The sequence below is a fragment of the Echiichthys vipera genome (genome assembly GCF_963691815.1).
Source record: "Echiichthys vipera genome assembly, chromosome: 7".
NCBI lineage: Eukaryota > Metazoa > Chordata > Actinopteri > Perciformes > Trachinidae > Echiichthys > Echiichthys vipera.
The window spans coordinates 13,866,318-13,887,463 of NC_139832.1; the positions used below are offsets into that span (position 1 = coordinate 13,866,318).

Genomic DNA, 21,146 nt, shown 5'->3' on the forward strand with positions numbered 1-21,146 from the left:
AGTCTGGTGCACTGGATAGAGCAAGAGCAGTTCATATATACAGTGCAAAAAGTGCTACAGTGGTTTCATTATGCTAGCTGGTGCATTATAAATAAGCTAAAATAGTACACTACACCCACTGAAGTCATAATAAGTATACTGAGAGCATTGTACAGTGTATTAATATTACGATATATTCCATAAACTTTTGTCTGATGGCTGTTTTCCTATTTAATATTGATTTTACATTATTGTTTTTTCTTTCTGAATACAGACACACCTGGAATGTGGATTTAAAAAAACAAACACATTTTGACAAAAGCAACAGGAGCTTGGTGGAGAGATTAAGTGGAGAATGGCTTCAAAACGAGAACGATTATAGAAAAGAAAACTTCATACAATTCAGTTATACTCAAAGTGTTATCACTGCGTATTCTTAATTGTATAGGCACAGGAAAAGTATTCAAAACATCCAGAGAATTACACCATACAGTCCAGTGTAAAATATCCTTTATCTCTGCAGTGTGCGTAAATAAATGCAACTCCTCCTCAGCTTTACGATCGGACCATTACAATTGAATTCCCATAGCTGAAGCAGCATTCGAGTTGCCTCTGAGCTGAGATGTGTTATTTGAGAGAAATGATTGGGCATGCACCTGGAATGATATATGCCATTTTTGCCTTGCCAGCATTCTGTCCAGTTAGCAAAATACAGTGTAAGCTATTCCAGTGTTTCTTGAAATATTGTCAGTGTTAGACTTGTTGCATTTCCACTATCAGATGCTAAGAGCTGTCAGTGTTTCTACATGGTCGTTTCAAGTGATTCCTTTACCTTTCCAGTCTTAACGCATGTCTTGCAGTGAATCTGCTGACCTGTATGCCTTCATTTTAGGAACGATAAAAAGGGTTTCTGTGTAATAGTATGCACGATGCATACACATTTAACTTAACAATTTGATGTTTCATTCAATGTCCCAATTGAGACAGAAATACTGCACAGAATTTCCTTCTCTGTGCAGATGCTGCATGAGGAGACAGCAGACAGTCGACTGCAGCAGCCTCAAACACAATGCTCAACTGTAGGGACCCAGGGTTTGCCAGTGTGCACTACTGAGGTATATTTTCAGTGCGAGTTGCAACCATTCACTGAGGCCTTCAGCAGAACCAATGATCTTCTCTCCAGTGTATAAAACTACTATTGAAAAGTGTTTTTGTTTTCCGTTGACACTGGTTTCAGTGTGCAAACAGATGCATTGTATTAAAGAGAAAATGTGTACAGAGTCATTAATAGTATCTTAGCCTGGACTTCATTTAGAAACTTGAATTCTGCTGAAAAGTAATAATGGATTGTATTAAGTATGGACTGATCATTAATAAAATGAGCTATAAACCCATGGACTCAGTTAACGCTGACACTACACAGTCCTCAGTTACAGTGATCTAAAACGTTTTCAGTGACAGAAAAAAACCCAGTGTTTCAAACTCCAGTGATCAGAGCAAAAAGAGATGTCTTAATGCATTTACGTACATATGGAGGGGATTACAATGGGGACAGTCGTATATAGTTTGCTCTGTATGAATATCTTTAAAAATAATGTACAATAATGAGATAAAACTCTATACTATTACAACAGTGAACAAATGCAACCACAAATGAAAGACGTGGTGTGTTGTATAGGCACTCGGACACATCGTCTTCCCCCTCACACACAGCTGCTTTGAATGAGGAAATGGTAGTCAGAGTGTGAGGAAGTTTCTCCTTCGGTGGCACAGCTCACGTCACTCTGTCAATGAAAAGCATGTGGAGATAAAAACATTAATCAGTCATTGACGTTATTCAAAATAAGTATGACAATATAAGTACGACACCTGAAAGCCTATTGAACGTTTACTCACAGACAAGGAGACACGGAAGTGGTAGGTGATGTCCTGGAAGGACCGCACGGGCACTGACCACAGGTGATGGGTCCCCTTAGAGAAAAGAATAAATAATATAATGAGCCAGTAAGTAAGTAAATCATTTGCAGTTCCCTAGAGGAAATGCATTTTGACAAATACTTGTGCTTGTTTCAGATATAATTGTAGTGGTTAAAAAAATCAAAAAATAACAAAATATGTTGTGATTATATGATGGATCCAGATGATCAATACGTACCTTTGTTGATGTACTCTGTCCACTGTACAGCTCTGTCTCTGCGTGGTTGGGGCATAAACGTCCATTGGTGGCTCCACATTGTCGTACCCACACACTGTTTCTGGACCTGCAGTGAATTAAATATGCTTTATGTATCTGTGGCCGTACAGTTGAAATGTTGTTTTTAGTTGCACGGGTTACACTATGTTCTATGGAGCTGTTATTTCCTAACAATTTGTCTCAATGTAATTTGGAAATGATTATAGAGAAAAGTGTATTCAAAATGTATTCATCTATCATCTATTATTGGCAAGTTTTTTCTTCATTACTGAAAATAAAATTATAGAAAAGTAAAAACTAATACAAATTAAATTAAAAAAATGCACATTTCTGCATGTTCATCTAAATCTCCATAAAGCTAGTTTAGCAATTAATTGGAATGTATTCATTGGAAGTATACGTAATTAAAGCCAGTCTCTATTTTACTAATAATTATTGCCAAATTACAATATTAATTTAAAAGAATTATTAATTAATTTAAAAGAAAACCTACTCGGAAATTATTATGACATGGTAAAGTAAAACGTTAGCATTGCATGCCTTCAGTCGTGTGTATACTCACGTCATGTGCAAAGTGATTTGTGAGATGGAGGAATTTCTTTTTCCGTGGAGTGATACTGTATAGCTTGAGTCAAGACAGATAAAAAAATAACATCAACACTAAGCAAAAAGACCTGAATTAAAACTGTGTAAACAAGTGAAATAAAGTAAAAACTTGAATAAATGAGTGGAAGAACACAATAAATTCAGATACTCCCATATTGGGCATGAGGTTCCATTGAATAGTTTGATGACTATGAAAAGTATGTGAATCGCATGCTATGACTTTCACAATCACCTGAACACAACCTGACTGAACCCCTTTGGGAAAGTTTATACCTAGGAGTAATACAGCGCTCTCCACCACCATCATAAACCCCCATCATTATCCCTCCGTAGAGTTCAGAGACTTGGAGAAGCTATGCCAAGGAGCACTGAAGCTGTTCTGGCTGCTTATGGACCATGGACTTATGGATCACCTTACTAGGAAATTTTATGTTGCTTTTTTAATTTGTCACCCATCTGTTCAACGTCAACTCAAGACAAGTGTACTTTTTAAGTATATACCTGCAGCTTTCAGGTGTTGCACAACTCGGTGCTGTGATCTCTTGGTTTGTCTCCACAATGTGTAGACTAGTCAGAGAGGGAGCTGACCTTCCTCCTGCAAAAGAAAAGCGTCACTACGAGCACCTTACCCATACTGTAGCATTCCGTTGTGCAGTGTGTAGATAAGCTTTGTTTGCTGCTCAAACACATGACTGTGCTGTGTTTGCATACTGTATGTTAGATGTGAAAAGAAAGTGCCATGTCTGGGCTGAATTTGTGGATTTACCTTTTGTGTGTAGGCTGCGTTGTCTGCGTGGCAGTGGCGTTTGACCTGGGGGCAGACGATTGGCAGCACCAACTCCACCCAGATCCGTAGGTGCCGGCTTTTTGGACTTGGCAAAGTACAAAGGTGCTGAGGTGTGACTCAGACGATTTCTACTGCGGTCCTTGTCCATTTGTCTGGATTTGCCCTTTTTAAGCATAGTGCCTAGTGTGGGCACCGGGCTGCCTAAATCTAGAGAAGGAAGATAATTAATCAGCATTGAAGACAGAGGTAAACTACAGGAAAACATCTCATATTTACTGACTTACCCGGTGTGGATTGGTTGTTACTCAATGTCAAATCTGTTGTTGATTGGTTGTTTATGGCTGTAGTTGAACAGCAAGCTGCAGTTTTTGTGAGAAAAAGAGAAAATGATCAGATCTCAGTAAAATATACTTCTATTTAGCATGCCTTGAGCCATCTTGTTGTCACTGTCCATGGTCAGTCACTCCACTCACCTGGTGCAGGGGTGGTGGACACTGGAGTATATGGACTCTTGCGTGAGGATCCTAGTGCAGCTCTGGACCTAAACCAATCAAATGGCAGTACAGGACGTCAAGAGCATGCTTTAGGTAAAATAATGAAACATTTAAAACCCAATTTATTTTACGGTGTTTAGATACATGACTCAAGATCTCCTTCAGACAGGAAAAAAGAAACACCCAACTAAGCAATCACAGATAAGACTGAAAGAGTAGATCAGAAAACAAAACAATGAAGCAGCAAGATAGGCAGGTGTTGAAAGCGTACCATGGGCAGACAGGTGGACAGAAAGATAGAGTGGCAGTGAAGACGGGCATCCAAGAGATGTAGAAAACACAGGAAGGAACATAGCTACAGGAAGCAGGAACAGATTATATAGAAAGACATTAATGAAGAAGTGGAAAATTAGATTTTTCTTTCACTGTAAAGCTCAAGGGTCTTTCTCCCTTAAAGGCACATACCCGTCTTTCTCTGTGACGTCTCCTCTATGGTGAAGAGTCAACACATAAAGGACAGACATGGAAATGACACTGTTGGGGTACAAATCAAGATCATGTCACTACTGCACGCAGATGAAGCTGATTTTTTTTGTTCATCCAGCATTCCCTCTCCAAACACATTTTTCTCAGTCTAACCTGAAGGCCATGACAATGACGAGTGCCAGGATGGTTCCCTGCATGAACCTCTGGCTGATGCAGCCTTGATCTGGAGCAGAAGTCTGAAATAAAAAATACACAGTTTACATTAAAGTTGTAAATCCTGCTGTTAACTTAAAGCACTGTATAAATACATCATTATCGCCACAGACCTTACTCCCAGGTTTAACTGGCTTCTTTCTGAGTGGGCCACTTCCTGTTCTGCTGAAATAACTCCCTGATTGGCTACATGGCAAAAGAAAAACAAAAGTAATTCATTAATTATTTTTCAAATCATACAAGATTCTCTCTTCTACACCCAAACCTGAAGCCTAAGGCCGCATTCACACAGCCTCAGGCAACTCCGGCAAATTGCCGCTGGCTTGTCCAGCAGTGGGAGTTTCACCTATGGCCTGTTTGTTTGACGCCCTGTTGTGTTCTTTAATGTAGCACAAGTAGACATATTTCACAATTATTGTTGTCATTGTTAACTATCTTATGATTGTTGTTATGCTCTTGACATTTCCAACCGCACTTGAAGGCAGCTTCATTTCAGGGAAAAAGAGAGAAAGAAAAGAGACGGAGGGACTGAGCTTTGTGCTGGTGTTTTGCTTTTTTTTACCCTTTTTGGGCAGGTGATAGAGGCAGGGTTGTTTACTGTTGACTGAACAGGAATCTCACACCGCCCCAAAGAGACTGTGACAAGTCTGATCACATTGGCCACTGCATCGTGACGTTAGATTGCGTTTCTTCAAAAGTTGAATTCGTCTCAACTTCCCACGCCAGCCTGCTCTGTTTTCTTTGTCAACCCCCTGCTGCTTCCACCGCCACAGCCTGAACACTCTACCTCTGTTTAAAATGAATGTGAGGACATCTGCTCATTACTCACCTGACAGTGCCCCCACTCACGGTGCTCTTCATGCTGTCAAGACGACGCAGTTTGGCCAGTTTGCGACTCCAGCGCTCCAGCTCGTCAATACGAGTCTCCAGGTTGTCTGTCAGCTTGCATAGTTCCTTCACTGCTCCCACATTCTCCATGAAGATACGGTCCTTTGAAATAAGAGGAAGAGCTGTTATTGTGTATGGAAGTGACGTCTGTATACACTTTCTATGTGTGTTGTGTGTTTTCATTACCTTGTTGACCACTAACAGGTTGGGGATAGTTTCACCATTTGCGCACACCACATCACCACCCTCCTTCACTGCTTCAGGCAAGATTTGCTGAACCTCTTGAGCAATCACTCCTGCAGGAGGTAGCATAAACATGAGGACATGCACAGATACAGAACACGCTTGTAAAACAATTCACATGGAGAAAAAAGCAGATCAAATATTAAGACATGGAGATGATAACATGTACAAGGAAATGAGATGATGGAGGGAAACATTTAAATTTGTTATCTATGAAGTTGTTACCAGTCTCTGCAGTGTTCTCTATGCCCACGGTGGCAGCAAACTCAGGCTTGTAATGATAATGGACCAGCCTCATCTGAGAAATCCGTTTCAAATTGTCTGTGGTGTCGACCTACGCACAGACAGAATGACAGTGACGTCATGCAGATGGTATGAAAACATTGCAGATGAGATGCTTGGATCAAGAACAATGAAAAGACAAAACTCAGAGTTAAACTGCACAGTCATCTGTGCTGAGCATGGGCATTTGGATGACATGATTCATGATGACAAGAGGACAAGGCTCACAATGACACACGCACACGCACACACATGTACACACACACACACATGCACGCACGCACACACACACACACACCCATACACACCCATATACATACACACTGAGTGTCATCCTGACCTCCTGGACATTTTCTTTGGCCCTGATGTCAGACGGGTGAACAACGGAGCCCATGACCTTCAGGTTGCCATGGACGACAAGGGCCTCGTCCGGCCGGTCGGTGTTGATGCCGACTCTCCCGTGGTGGTAGACTGAGTCAGGCAGCTGGCCACGCTGCCACAGCACCTCGTTGTCACTTTCAAACTGGCCTGGGTTGGATGCCTGTAACAGAGAGACAAAGAAGAAGGTGCACAGACAAACAACAGTTCAGATGGTTATAAAAGATACGCCAAACAAAGACATACAAATCATTACAAGATTTTCTATTAATAGTTCGACATTTTGAAAAATGTGTTTATTTACTTTCTTGCCAAGAATTCAATGAGGAGATCAATACCATTCTTCCAGACTACCAGTGGACATTCCAGTAAGTGCTCTGCACTGCGGCCAGTGAAGAACACATACTGGTAATCTGTTTAGCTGGCTAGCTGTTTCCAGTCATCATGCTAAGCTAAGCTAACCAGCTGCTGGTTTCATCCACATATTTACCGTACAAATATTAGGCAAGAAAGCAAATAGGCGTATTTCCCAAAATCTGGAACTATTCCTTTAACACAAGCCTAAGATATATAGGGTGGCCTTTGTTTTAGACCTTATAGCAGTCAGTGTTTCTTTTGACTAAAGAAACAAAATTGTTCACTAAACTAGTGGTTTCATGTTAACCCACTGGCTAAAAGTGAATTCTTGTTTTAGCTTTCAAATATCTCTAATACTTCTTGAGATCATGCAGTTAAGTAAATATAATATAGACTGTAATTCCATGTTTTACACATCTGGAGTAAATGCATTGCCATCGCTGTCCAGTGAAAACCATAAATCCCTGCTTTCATTTTTTTTTTTTAGATCAGCTGTACGGTCAAATATTCCACTACAGTTTAAGACTCTTAATTAATCACAGTTGTTTTTCTTATGTCACAAAAGGTTGACATTTCAGAGATACCGGCGTTCACAGCACAGCTCACTGAATATAATGGATTGTACAATAAGTATGCTGGGGATCACAGCCACGCAGATAAAATGAATGGGAAGACAGAAAATGGCGAAGATGTTAAGATCTACACAGTGATTTTGAAGAAATAAACATAAAGTAGACCAAAGGGGTCACATTCACAAGGGATATGATTGTTGTAGGAGGCAGACAGACATGGCCAGACGTTACCCTGACGATGATCCTCTCAGACGCTTGGGCAGCCACAGTGTAGCTCTGACTGTGGGACTGAGCATGCAGCGCCACCACCAGCATGAAATACCTGCGAGGACAAAAACATCAGGAGGAGATGTGACTACTGGAACTATGATGGGATCCTGGTCAATCCTATGTTCACATGTGAAGGCACGTCTTTCACCTCTGGTCAGGGTTTGGTTTGCCCTTTTTCCTCATGTTATTCGCCGTTGTCTCGCTGAAGTGGAGCCGCCCCACTGTGACCTTTGTGACCTGCTCTGAGGGCAGGGTGACCCTGGGGGAAACAAAATCATAAACACATTATTATTTTTTTTTTTAATCCTCCTTCTATAGCTGTATACTGTATCATGACCTTATCCTTTAAAGTGTTCAGACTTACAGCACTGGCTTAAAGGGTCTCTTGCTGCGGTCAGACTGTGACTGCTCCACACTGATGGACTGATTCACAGCCTCCACCTGGTAATGAAGAGGGAAGTAAAATATACACTTAATACTCTAGGGCTAATTATCTAGTCAAGCTGATGTTGTCTTCACCATTTTGCCTTTGCGCACTTTTACTCCATTGAGTTTGAGATAGAAGCAGTCGATGGGCTGCAGGCCGTCACTCGTCTTGATGTACTTGGGATCTCCCAGCATGCCTACGTATACTGTGACCTGGAAATGATTCTTCTTCTGGCAAACAAAAGCATCATCAGCCAAGGAGAAGTTGAAGCCCTTGTCAGCATCAACACGGTAGGTCGGCATTGGACTAAAGACAGGGAAAGAGAGCGTGGCATTATTCATTTGAAGTTGAAGCTCATATTTGTTGTAAGAAGACTGTTAATACAGCCAGAGGGTGCAGAGTAATGAGTTATCACAAGGGGGAGACTCTATTTCAGGGGGCATCCATTAGTTTTTAGGTCCAAGTCCTCAGAGAGATACACACATATGTAATCTATGTCATTTTTTAAAGAAATGGACAATATTTTATAATCTATTTGAGGTCAGTGGTCACGTACAATTACTTTAAAAACTATATAGCTAAATTAAATGTCTTATTTTAACCCATCCTAAGGAGCAGTGGGCAGCTAAAAAGCACCCTGGGAGTAATTGGGGGACCGGTATCTTGCTCTAGAACACTTCAACATGTAGGCAGAAAGCAGAGAATCAAACCTTTAACCTTGTGGTTTAAAGCACCGCTGCTCTACCTCCTGCGCCACAGTTGACCCTTAAGATATATTTTAATGTCAATAAAGATCTCCTCATTGGTTTGTCTCTTTTTTTTGCCATTACTTAACGACACTGAGGACTGAGATCATCTGAAAGACTTAATAAATCTAATTTAAAACCAAACTAAAAAACCCTCCTTTATGTAGGAGTAGTGTGCTAAATGTTGTGATGGGCAACCAGGTGGTTTTGATACCATATCTGAAAGGTCTTGGGAGTTCATATTAACCTTCCTCCCTATACTTTTTTTCCACTTTGGCATCGCAAAAAGCACAAGTAGGTGTACACTTTTTTCTCCCCTTACCCCCTCCTCACGTTGTCTTTCTAAGCCGAAACCCTGCACTCGTTCACTCCCCCGCACGGCTCACCTCTGAGGAATTTGTAGACCTCTGCAACCTTGCTATTGCGTTGCCACTCCCGCTGTATACTTTGATGTATAATTTGTTTAACCAATTATATCTTCTTTCATTTTTGGCTGGTTTTCAGCTCCCCCCCAAAAAAATAAAGGCCTCAAGATGCATAGATATGCCAACATAAGTTCCACCCACAGCTCTTTGTAGTTTGCGTCATACAGTGGTGTCCACTTGTTCTGCTGGTGAGGCTGCCACTTAATGCACTGATAGTTTGGGTCCAGGTAAGAGTTGTCTGCATCCTGCATTAAACCTGTGACAAACAGATCAGCAATTAAAGCAAGACGGTTCAGAAGCATGCTAAGAATGTCTGCAACTGTTGTAAATGTCTTCTGTGCAAAAGTTAAAGAGTAGGTGAGAGCAGGTGAGCCTGAGGTGGAGGGGGTGAAGGGGAAGAAAGATGCCTGCCTACCTGGTTCTTGCTTGATGATACCTGTGAGGATTTGGGAATTGAGGGTGCTGTTGGGCGAGTCAGAGTGCTTCCTCTTCTTGGCCTGGTGAACAGGAATGCCGCTGTGCGAGGAAATGGAAACACAGTCAAAAGTTGCACGTATTTCTACTCCTTCCCATCATTCCTTCTGCTCCATACAAACTGGATGGCACAACCCTCCCTCCCTCCTCTGTGTCTTCATGACTCACTCCTGCCCCTGAGGATGCTGCAGTAGCTGATGGAGCATCTGAGTCTGCTGCATGTCTCCACTTCCGCTTGTGGCTGGACCGATGGGATACTGTGTTATCATGGGCTCAGGCTTCAGGTACATGTCCCGATGCATGTTGGGATAGTGCCCGTGTGGTGGCAGGGGTGGCGTTGGAGTCATGTGACACATGTTCTCTGGTGTCATGGTCCTGATCATGTGAGGATCTAAAAGACACAACAAGGAAGGAGCATAACGTCTTTGTGGTTACACACACTGTTTTTCCGAATACATTTGATCACCTCAAGACTGATCTGTCCGTTCTGCATTTCAGACTGCATTTTATTTTTCTTCCCTGGAAACCTTAGCTAAAACTATTTCCATTTGTCCATTGTCAAACTCGAGAACTGGAAGGATGCCCATCAGATATAACCACACCTTTTTACTAATGGGCAAGACCAACACAGGTGTGAGCGGCAAGAAGTACATAATGACTTTATGTACCGTTGGTGTTCAACTCGTATGTTGAAACAAGCTGGTTCATTCTTTGTGGATTCAACAGTTGGTTTCAGTTGATAAAATCAATTTTCCAGACAAATAATGTCAACAGTTTATTAATAAATGACAGATACACGCTGCATAAAAAATATTGATTGGTTTTCACACAAACTTCTTTTTTACTTGCTCTGTTACAATACAACAAAGTGATGAGTAGCACACGCATATTGATTTGACTGTGACCCACTTACACCTTACATACTTCAGTGGCTTCCTCCTCACTGTGTGTCTGAGTGCAGTATACAGATTAAAGCACATGTCCTGCTTGTTATGTTCTGTTAAGTGTGTGCTCTTTGTCACATAATTTCTAGACATTTTTTTAGGGAGCGAAAGAAAAGAAAATTGTTACTTACCATTCACCTGTTGAGGAGAATACGGCTCTGAGCTGGAGTCTGGGGGGGACTCAGGTAGTGTCCTAAAAAAACAGAAGGTAGATGTTATATGTAAAAAAAAACAGTAATATTCGACCTTCAAATCATAAGAATCCTCATAGAAATACCATGCTTGAAGTTGAGAAGCCCTTCCCTCGTATATTCTTCAGATTTTCTCAACTGCCATTATATTTAAAGGAAAAACTCTCCTTTGGGATCAGAGTGAGTGTAGACGTTCTTTACACAAGTTTGTGTGCGTCAGGATTTTTGCTGGATGTAATTTGACTCTCTCTCTCTGTCTGTTATCAGTCTCCCTCCCCCTCTTGACCAGCTAGTGTTTTATTTGTACAAATGAAGCTTAATCAAGTATTGATTGCATAATGTGCCTGTAGCAAGGTGTGTGTTTGGTTTCTTTGCATGATTAAAAAAAAACATGCTGCGTCATCTGCTACAACTTCTGCCTGATTTTAGGTTTAAAATGTGAGTTGCAGGAGCATCGTGAACATTTTGAACCCAAGTATCAGCTCATTCTATACTTTCTCCCGTTTGCACCTTTATCTATCGACCTCTATGATATTGTGCTCACCCTGGAGCGTAGTGGCCCCTGTGTTCAGGCTTGATGTGAGCCTGCTGTTGCTGCTGCTGGTGTTGCTGCTGCTGCTGTCCCAGGCAGAGGTAGTTGTGTCGGAGGCCCAGGGATGGACCTGGGGGGTAGGCGTTCTGACAGCTAGGAGGCCCAGGAGGAGGGGCTCCTTGGCGCAGTGGAATGGGGGGGCTCACACCACACACCAACCCCCCAGAGGAGGACACTCCTGCCTGGGGAGATGAGTAATTTGGTCCCGGGGTGCTGTGGACCTCTGAGAAACAGCTGGGAGAAAGAAGAAGAAGAAGAAGAAAAAAGCGATTAGCCTTATCAGAAAAAACAAATTCCTTTGTAACGACATGATCTGATTCGGTTGGTGCATGTTGTTTTGACGTTGCTGTGTCGGTTTGGAGTCACTACTGACATGTCAGTGCTATCGTCCTCCTTGCTGATGTACTCTTCCAGGATACTGGTGTCGATGTTGGCTGGCTCCAGAGAAGTGATAATATCATGACCTGTGGTGAAGGGAGGGTCGGGAACACAGAGGGGAGATGGAGAGCATCTGGGAATTAGCAATGGGAATCTTTCAGCAACTCCAAAAAACGCTACACCACTCTAGCTTCAACACATTGCAACCAATTTATTATTAACTCAGTTTGTTTTTAAAATGTATTGTCAGATTCCAACTAACCTGATTATATTGTATCAATTCCTTTATATCAGTAATAATTAGAATATTTCACTCAACACATAATCAAGATCAGGTAAAACAGAGGAGCTCTGATTTGTTTTCTCAGAATTTAAAGATTAAGGTTACAGGAGTGACCCACAGTCTAATTATGTGTTAGTATTCAACATTACAGATCACATACTGATGACTCAGTTCCTCTCATTCCTCATATTGACTGGAATCACTCCAGCTGACAGTTTCTGTTTTGTACCTCAGCTGCCTTTCCCTGTTAAAAAACAGATCACACAGGCTGCGATACCCAAATAGGCCAGGGACGTAAAGTGGTGGAGCAATAGTCCCTTGAACTCAGCCTTCGCAAAATACTCAAAACCTCTGTGGCAGATCCCACTACAGTAGGTGTCTCCAGGACCACATTTTGCCATGACACACACACACACACACACACAAGGTGAAAACAATATCAGATCAATTACCAACCGAGTGACTAAAATAGATTGTGTTGTCCCCATTTTTCTTTGTTCATCTATAATAAAAATGAACTACATCTTTTAATTGTCTAGCCTATACGGTACATATACTAGTAATTTCATAACTCCCTAATGCTCCCCTTACTTCACCCCAGGGTCATTTTCACCCTTTGATAATCAAAGCCTCACAAATCCCAAACACATGACCCCACTTAATCTTTAAAACACCAAAATGCAGAACAAGCATTTGCTTATGCATACATTTAGAACAGAGTAAATCACTTTATATAAAGCAACCTTCCCTGATGCACCCAGAGCATTCGACTCAAATGTTACATGAGACAGAAAGTGATACATTTTCTTTAAAGCTGTCACTAGTTGTCCCAGACTGCAGATGCTGGAAACAAAGTGAGTGTGAGAGAGGAGAGGGGGAGCAGGACGGAGGGGGTGAAGCAGAGGGTAAGGACCTGGTATATAGTGGGTGGGCAGGCAACCCCAGTCTTCTCCTTCTCTGTCTCCTTCTCCCTCTCTCTCTCTCTCTCACACACACACACACACACACACGCGCGCACACACACACATGCACACGCACACGCGCTCACCCTTTCTCTGATAGATTAAGCAGCTACTCAGTCGGGAATGTAAGGAATTTTTGTGTTAGCATTGAAAATTGCATCTCTTTATCCCTCTATTTTTTAGTCTTTCACTAACACTTCACTTTTAACCAGAAACCAAACACAAATGTTACTTGTTAGTGTTATTTTTACTCTACACACATTACTACCGTTCACCAGAAATGATTTAACAGACAATATTATCTCTGGAACAATAAAGCGAGAGTTGACAGCTTAAAACATCAACATCTTACAACCTTCAATCATAAAACCCATAAACCAAAACACTGGTCTCCAAGCAATTAAATCAAGAACAGCCCAAACGATTTTGTTTAACATTATAAATTCTCACATTACCATGGTTTTGGAAACAACTAGCCTGTTTACACTGACTGACTTTCTTTGCTGGATAGAAACAGATGGTTGATGTCTCTTAATACGTGCCAGTGCAAGGGGAGCAAAGCAGGATGGTTCCCCTTAAATAAGATCCAGATGTGCACCCCACCCAAATAGGCAGTAAATTTAAGCTGGCAGGCCTGATAACGAAAAATAGAGAGATGGAGAGAGAGGGGAGAGTAGATAGATGGAGGGTTAGGAGAGCGGGGGCAAGAAAGGCAGAATACAAGTTTGATGTCCAAGGATGGAATGATGAGGGAAAAGCCTACGAAGAAGACTGAGGAGAAAACATGAGGGCTGTAATCAAGTGTCCGAGACAAGTCCAAGATCGAATGTGAGCGGAGTTCAAGTCAAAACTACCAGAAGTTCAGGACCTTGATCGAAAATGAAGAGAGACGGGTTGTGTGTGTTAAATATTTTTGTACTTTGATTGTTTTTGAGTTAGATGCTACATTTCACAAAAACTCGGTAGAGTAAGACACTTGGAAACAAATTCTGTTAAACAGCTCCAAACAGAGATGTAGGATCAGGCTGAACTCTCACAGGCAAATTTGTGATTTGGGGGAAATGAACATGACATTACTGAAATACACAAGCGGGAAAAACAGACATTGATAACAATAATGTAAATTATTTTTTAGGCCACTGGGGCAGCGGAAACAAGTAGTGAATATATGACTGACATGTGACACGTTTTAAGTTGATATGAAAAACTTCTTAACAGGTTCTTATTTGCATATAGGGAGCAACATTCTCATTCATTTAGAGTTGTGTGTCTGTCCACCTGATCAGTCCAACATTTACTATCTTTTAGCTCTGTTTTTGGTCTCCTCCAACTCCTGATGGAAATATCTGGCTCTGCTGAAAGCCAGGCGGCTAAACAATGAGCTGAAACCCGCTATAAAGTTCCCTAAATCCGAGGGCAGCTGCAGAGTTGAGTGATAAGCTTCCATGATTACTACAAGTGACATATTTTATTTTTTCACATTGTTTTCACATTGTCATTTGATACATCGTTATAGCATTTTCACACTTTCAAAGATTGAGGCATGAGAAAATAAAGGTTTCAGATGACAATGTGACACATTTATATATTTATCTAAATCAATTTTTAGGGGAACAGTAACATGGTAATCTTATTTGTAGCCTCATTTATCCACCTGCATGCCCCAATGTATGCCCCTGCTGCTTATGAAGTTATATTACTGAGAACCAACGCACTAAAAAAAGGCTTTCAGGTAAGTTGATCGCTGTTTGGAGACAAAGTTAACATTGAAAGGAGGTAACAGGAAGTTAACAGGAAGTTAACAGGAAGTAAAAGTGGATGAATGTCAGACTACACTGTGGAAGTAGGATTTCATTAGTGACATAAAATCACAGGAGCATAATTTGTGGTGGATAGAAATGTTTCAAAAAAACTAAATTACATAAATAAAAATCCAAGGCCTAACAAATCTAAAAAGCCAGGGCATCTCTCATGACTCTGTAGCTGATGAACATGTTCACTGAGAACAGATACCATGTGCTTGATGCCTCTTGAAGATGCTTTCACCACCTTCGTAACGTGTGACGTCACATTCGTTGTGATTTAAGGGAAGTTATGGGTCACGCAGTCATTAAATGCTAATATTATAATAGAAACATAAATTATCTGTAACCTCCAGCTCACTGAATCGGTAAAGTTTTAAATTGCTCTGAATGGGATGTGTAGATCTCCCCACCCTCTATGTGTTTTCTCTGTCCAGCTGTGTTCAACAAGGAACAGTGAAATGATTGTCAGTCCAACTTCGATACAGACTGGCCTTTTGAGAGATTAGGGGATGTGTGTGTGTGTGTGTGTATGCCTGTAAGCATACGCGTGCATGTGGGTGTTTGTTTGTTTGTTTGTATGTGTGCGTGTGTGTGTGTGTGTGTGTGTGTGTGTGTGTGCGTGCATGTGAGTGTGTTATGCCACCATTTCAATGCCTGGGTTGTCAGCAGAGTAATAAACTAAAATGAACACAAACAGAGGACCAAGTGTGTGAGTGCCCAATAAACATGACTTGACTTATATCAGTCAATCAAATGCCCAACTTTTCCATACATGTTTTCTTGTTGTTGTTGTAATGTAGTATATTATGTAATTATCTTCCCGTAGAGTTGTGTAAACGATTATTTAGGGCCACAGACAGACAAGAAAACACATTAGAAGGAATATAAAATCTAAACAAAACTTAAGTTTTTCAGATATTTTTGTCTCCTAATGAGATTTGTATGGACTCACATTTGTGTGTTAATAATTAAACACTTTGAGAGGAGGAACAAAGTCCATCTGATTATCAAACACTTGGACCAGAATGAACTTGGCTGCACACCCACAACACATACAGTATACACACATTGTACAGACAGTGAATACAAGAGATTTAACATCAAATGACATCCTGAACCAATAATAAAAAAAAGGTTGCAACACACATTAAAACAGATGTTTGTAGAATAATTCCAGGTATTATATGATAGATAGATGCCTAAAACAGGAGCCAGATGCCCTTTTAGAGATACTTTTCACAAAAATCAACTAAAAATAACCTGAAAGATCTAAGCAATATCAATACAATCAATGTACACAAGCAAACAATCTCTCAGTTGTTCTACAGGAGGCTGCACAGTCTAGGAATACCGACATTGTGCCTGCAATGTGCAATTTAACAAACATAGGGACACAAATAGTAAATGAAAGCACGTGTGCCAAATCTACACTAGAAAGTGTTAGACAGCTCTAATAGCTCGAGAGTTATATACCTTCTCCGTTGGTTTACAAGACAGTGTTACTGATAAAAGAGTGAAGAGCATCACAACGACACAGATTAATTAAGAAGACAATCAGAGAGCCCCTCGTCAGGTAGGGACTGATAAATCACAGCTAAAGAGTAGCAGAGCAGACAGAGCGGCAGAGTACCTGCACGTAGCCAAAGCATGTTGACGTCCTTGAGATGAAAGCACCTGAAACAGAAGATGAGAAGAACAATTCCTCTCTAATTTTCACATGTTTCCCTACTCGGGCTGAAAGACTTTCTTCTGTAGACCTGAGAGTCGCAGATCAGGGTAACAAGTGTGTGTGTGTGTGTGTGTGTGTGTGTGTGTGTGTGGGTGCCTGCGCGTGCATGCTTGTGTGTAAAAGCATATGTGTGTGTGTGTGTGTGTGTGTGTGTGTGTGGGTGCCTGCGCGTGCATGCTTGTGTGTAAAAGCATATGTGTGTGTGTGTGTGTGTGTGTGTGTGTGTCTGAGAGAGAAAGGCTCGGAGAGTGTTATAATGAGGATTATTCCCCAGTCATGAGAAAGGGCTGTACCAGGCTACCACACACAGCTCTTGTCGCACACAAGCACTGGTCGCACCGGCGGACCTGGCTCAGGAGATTACAGGAGTGACGAGGCTGGGACTGGGACACGGAGAGAGGCTGGAAAAAAAACCTGAAACACTGCAAATGTGAGGTCGAGTTTGAGGGCCAATGACAGACAGATTGACAGAGCATGGTGTGAGAGAGACGATCCAAGAAGACACAGGAGACATTGAGGATGAAAAAGAAGAGAAGGGTATAAAGAGGGACATGAAGAGCAGAAATACGAAGATGTGGACTAACATGAAGAAGAAGCTTATTAGACTGAAAATGCTAAGAATTTCATAATAGATAGTCAAGAGATAAGGCTCATGTAGATGAATAAAAACTATTACATTTCAGTCAGAGTCACTCTAATAAACACCTGCAGTCAACATGTTACAGTGACTCATATACTGTATGACAAACAAACATCCCATTACGCTCCTATACTGCTGCCAAAGTGTCTTTCCTCATAACAACCTCTCTTTAAGTAACACAAACACACAAAGACATAAAAAAGTGAATTAATCTTCCTGAAGTCCAGTTCAACCCCAAACAACACACACCGACTGAGGATTACTCAGTTGGCAGTCAGCACTGATGGGAGTAAGGCACAACAATGAAAAAAAAAACTTTTCGTAAGTCCTGTAAGCCTGGCTGCTCAAAAACAATACATTCCTCTAAGTGCAATTCACTGCTAAATCTGTAAATCAGAGGAGCCGTCCAAACGTCGCTCTGTTTCACACAGGTTTTCCAAGATGGATGACAACCTTCCCATCCATGATTCACAACTACTGTGGGAGTACAGCCAGTGGGACTTCATAGGAATTTAGATATAGTAATATGTGTGATGAGTTCATCTTTTAAGGGCAATATGGAGTAAGAACGTGATTAATTCACCCTCAGACTCACATGGTTAAGAGGTGAATATGCTTAAGTTTATTTCTGGCACATACAGTTCAATAACAGTGTCTTCCCACTAAACAAGTTCATTTTAAATTGAACGGTTTTCCGCCACATTAGCAGATAAATAAAAGTGTTCATGGATCCATTATCCAATAGGTTTGAAATCCTCTTCAACCTGTTATCTATGTTTTTTAGTTTGACTATAAATGTGTGTGCCTTGTGTTTTTGTCCGTTTTGAATCCGATGAAGACGCAGTAGAGTCCAAACATTAGTCTGTTTGCACTATTAAAGACTATCAGTGAGCTCTGATACTCTTTTCTCCCTTGGAATATCTTGAACTATTGGATGGATGCAATGAAACAGCTTTTTAACAGCTTTGATGATCCTCTGATATCTAAAGACAACATCAGGTCAATACTGTGTCAGATACCTTGGTTTACAGCAAAATTATCAATCAATGACATGCCTTCAGACTCAGCTGTTCCTTCTTTTGTGCTAAATTAGCGAATGTTATTGTGCTAACATACTGAACTAGATGGGAAACATGGTGGACATTAAACATTTTAACATTATCATTGTGAGCATTCTGACTACAACTTAAACAATTAAATGATCAATCAATTAGTCAATTAACTCTATTTGCAGATTAGAAACCATTATTATTCCCATTTGTTTGTAGCAAATACAAAATGTGTGCCAAAATACATCGGCCCCGGCTTCTCAGTTGTGAGAATGTGCCAGTATGTTGGTTGGACAAAACAAGACATCTGAAAGCATCACTGGAAACTGTGATAGACCAAATGATTAGTATATAACATGCAGTTAACGGTGGCTGGATCCACATTTATTACAGTGGAAAAAAAACATTTGTCTTCATATGTAATCTTCAAAACATTGTACATGAATGTTTCAATTCCAATACATTTTGTCTTCAGGACATGATGAACATGTAGAACAGGCAGCGTGGGTCACCGTTTAATCAAGTGTTTGGTTGACTTAGGACGGGTAACAATAAATGTCACGATCATTTTATGTGCAAACATGAGAGTATACGCGACTGTTTGTTGTCTAAGTGAGTCAGAGAGGAGAAGGTCAAGTTTTGGGGGAGGTTGGTTGGTTTAACTGGGTTTCTCTCAACAGGCCAGTTTCTCTCCACCCTGAGTCTGCACTATCTCACCTCCTCACCCTGTCTGCTCACTGTCACTCTAATGGAGTCAGAGAGAGTGAGCGCCTGGGGAAGGCCAAATACTCGAGGAGAAACACCAGTCTCACCTCATTGTGTTTTAACAGCCACCAGGGCTATGCCAGGAATGTACACTGTGCATTAGTGTGAATGTATACATATTTTACTAATCCTATTAAAAGACAATTTACAAGTGCCAAAATCCATTATAGTGTAGTGTGTGTGTGTGTGTGTGTGTTCCTGTGTGTCTCTTTCAGATAAAGGGAAAGATGAACATAGACATTAGTTATCTAATACATCAAACTGAAACTGCGTATTGATGTTACTTTCTGTCACAAATTTAAACTCAACCGAAAGGCCTGAATCTGAGATCGGAGAGAGATATAATCAGTAGTTTCATATCACTAGGGTATGTTAAGAGAAAGATCAAGTTAAATAGGAAAATAAGCATCAAGGCGGCAACTACTGCACACTACTCGTGGACAAGCTGACATTTTAGTCCAAGCAAAAAGTGGCTGAAATAAAGCCAAAGTAAGAATGTGTCTTTTACTCCCAAAGCAAGAATGTAAACACACTAAATTCCTGTCAGAGTGGCAAGGAACCTCTGACAGTCATTGATGTCTGTGTATATTTAAGTCAACACTCTGTGTATACTACAATCAAGTGTTAAGTCTTTCTACAGATAACTTATTATACATAAACCACAGTATGTGTTTTATGTGCACTTGACTTTTGGAACATTTGACATTAAGTTTAAAAAAAAAAACTAATTAGCAAGATGTGAATTCTGTGGCAAGCTCGGCAGCGCACAGTAAAAACTCTTCAAACAAAGGTGACAAAATGTGATTGTCTTGCCTGAGAAGTATGAAACTTACTGCAGGAATATGATGGACAAAATGTTAACAAAGGCATGAATATTCTCATGTTCTAGTCTCCAAGTCAACACACAACTAAGATGTATACATTTGGTAAATGTGGGGATGTAATACAGAAGAAACCAACAAACTATTTTTGTATATGTTGGAAAAAGTTTACCACCTAAAAATCTTCATTCATATATATCATTATCAAGCCGCATTAATGGTGATAAGCAAAAATTAGCACTTTTCCGAATTGACTTTGGTCCTACTTGTGGTTGTGTGCCTTATAATGAGCAACACTACATCACTGGTTAAAATCACATTGCTCACGTCTGTCTCTAACACACACATTGTGCCACAGCACCCTTGCAAAACACACCATTTATCTTGACTTGAATTCCTGCACCCTTCCAACCCTCAACCCCACCCTCCTCCACCTCATTTTTTTCTTAGGATTCCCCGTTTAACTTGATCTGTTACCCATCACCAGCACTTTTGCTCCCTGCACCAGTTGAACCTCCTGCCTTGTTGCGTTTTTAGTTTTTAAGATGAACAGCTTAGAGGAAAAGTCTAAGTGAAACAGACTTTTACCGTTCCCAGTGCACATTAAGTTTGGGAAACATTCCCCTTAAAGTCATAACACAAAAAAACATAAAAGCAAATATTATAGCCATTATTATTGCGATGTAAACCACCTGTCATGTTTGCATCATAATAGTTTAAACCAGGCTTTCTCACACTTTAGTTAACCTATAAATACAACACAACAGGTGAAACTACATTTGACAAGAGCGGACACTTAAACACATCACTTCCTTCACTAAAGCTAACTATTTTGAAGTCAAAGTTGTTGTTAAAGTAACAAAGTCACATATTTTTCGATCCACTGTTCATTTTCTGTACAGTGCGTTTTTAATAGTGAACTGTATTGATAAATATATATCATAATCAGACAATCTTACCTTCAAAAAATCTCTGTAACGCTTCTGTTTCATCTACCACGTCCATCCTAGCGGGTCCCACATAAAAAACCCATTAAAGTCTCCCCTTGTCCGAACGAAATTAATTCGGATGGGGAAACTTTCAAACACACATCACGGAATCCAGATTATTGACGACTTCTTGTTTTTAGATCACATAAATCCAACACTTCATGCGGACAACTTCTT

General features: G+C 40.7%; 1 protein-coding gene across 1 annotated transcript; it reads right to left on the minus strand.

Annotated features, from left to right (window-relative positions):
- Window positions 1-1,531: 1,531 nt before the first annotated feature.
- Window positions 1,532-21,146, minus strand: myrf (myelin regulatory factor). The gene is made up of 27 exons (XM_083917053.1): window positions 20,940-21,146; window positions 11,922-12,012; window positions 11,501-11,782; window positions 10,897-10,958; window positions 9,990-10,212; window positions 9,763-9,863; window positions 9,489-9,603; window positions 8,287-8,482; window positions 8,114-8,190; window positions 7,898-8,008; window positions 7,711-7,801; window positions 6,513-6,713; window positions 6,116-6,224; window positions 5,834-5,943; window positions 5,589-5,749; window positions 4,873-4,945; window positions 4,700-4,782; window positions 4,526-4,594; window positions 4,332-4,415; window positions 4,040-4,107; window positions 3,851-3,925; window positions 3,546-3,773; window positions 3,281-3,374; window positions 2,736-2,798; window positions 2,135-2,240; window positions 1,876-1,950; window positions 1,532-1,763 (listed from the first exon to the last, which is right to left on the minus strand). The coding sequence occupies exons 1-27, from the start codon at window positions 20,983-20,985 to the stop codon at window positions 1,683-1,685; spliced, it is 3,075 nt and encodes a 1,024-aa protein (XP_083773179.1). The 5' UTR covers window positions 20,986-21,146; the 3' UTR covers window positions 1,532-1,682.

What these genes read in the sequence shown, in the direction of transcription:
- myrf (XM_083917053.1), bottom strand. Translation starts at nt 20,985, where the DNA reads ATGGACGTGGTAGATGAAACAGAAGCGTTACAGAGATTTTTTGAAG. An exon ending in GAGGACGATAGCACTGACAT is followed by an intron (nt 11,783 to 11,921) that starts GTCAGTAGTGAC and finishes TCTTTCTCCCAG; the next exon opens with CTGTTTCTCAGAGGTCCACA. An exon ending in AGGGGCCACTACGCTCCAGG is followed by an intron (nt 10,959 to 11,500) that starts GTGAGCACAATA and finishes CTGTTTTTTTAG; the next exon opens with GACACTACCTGAGTCCCCCC.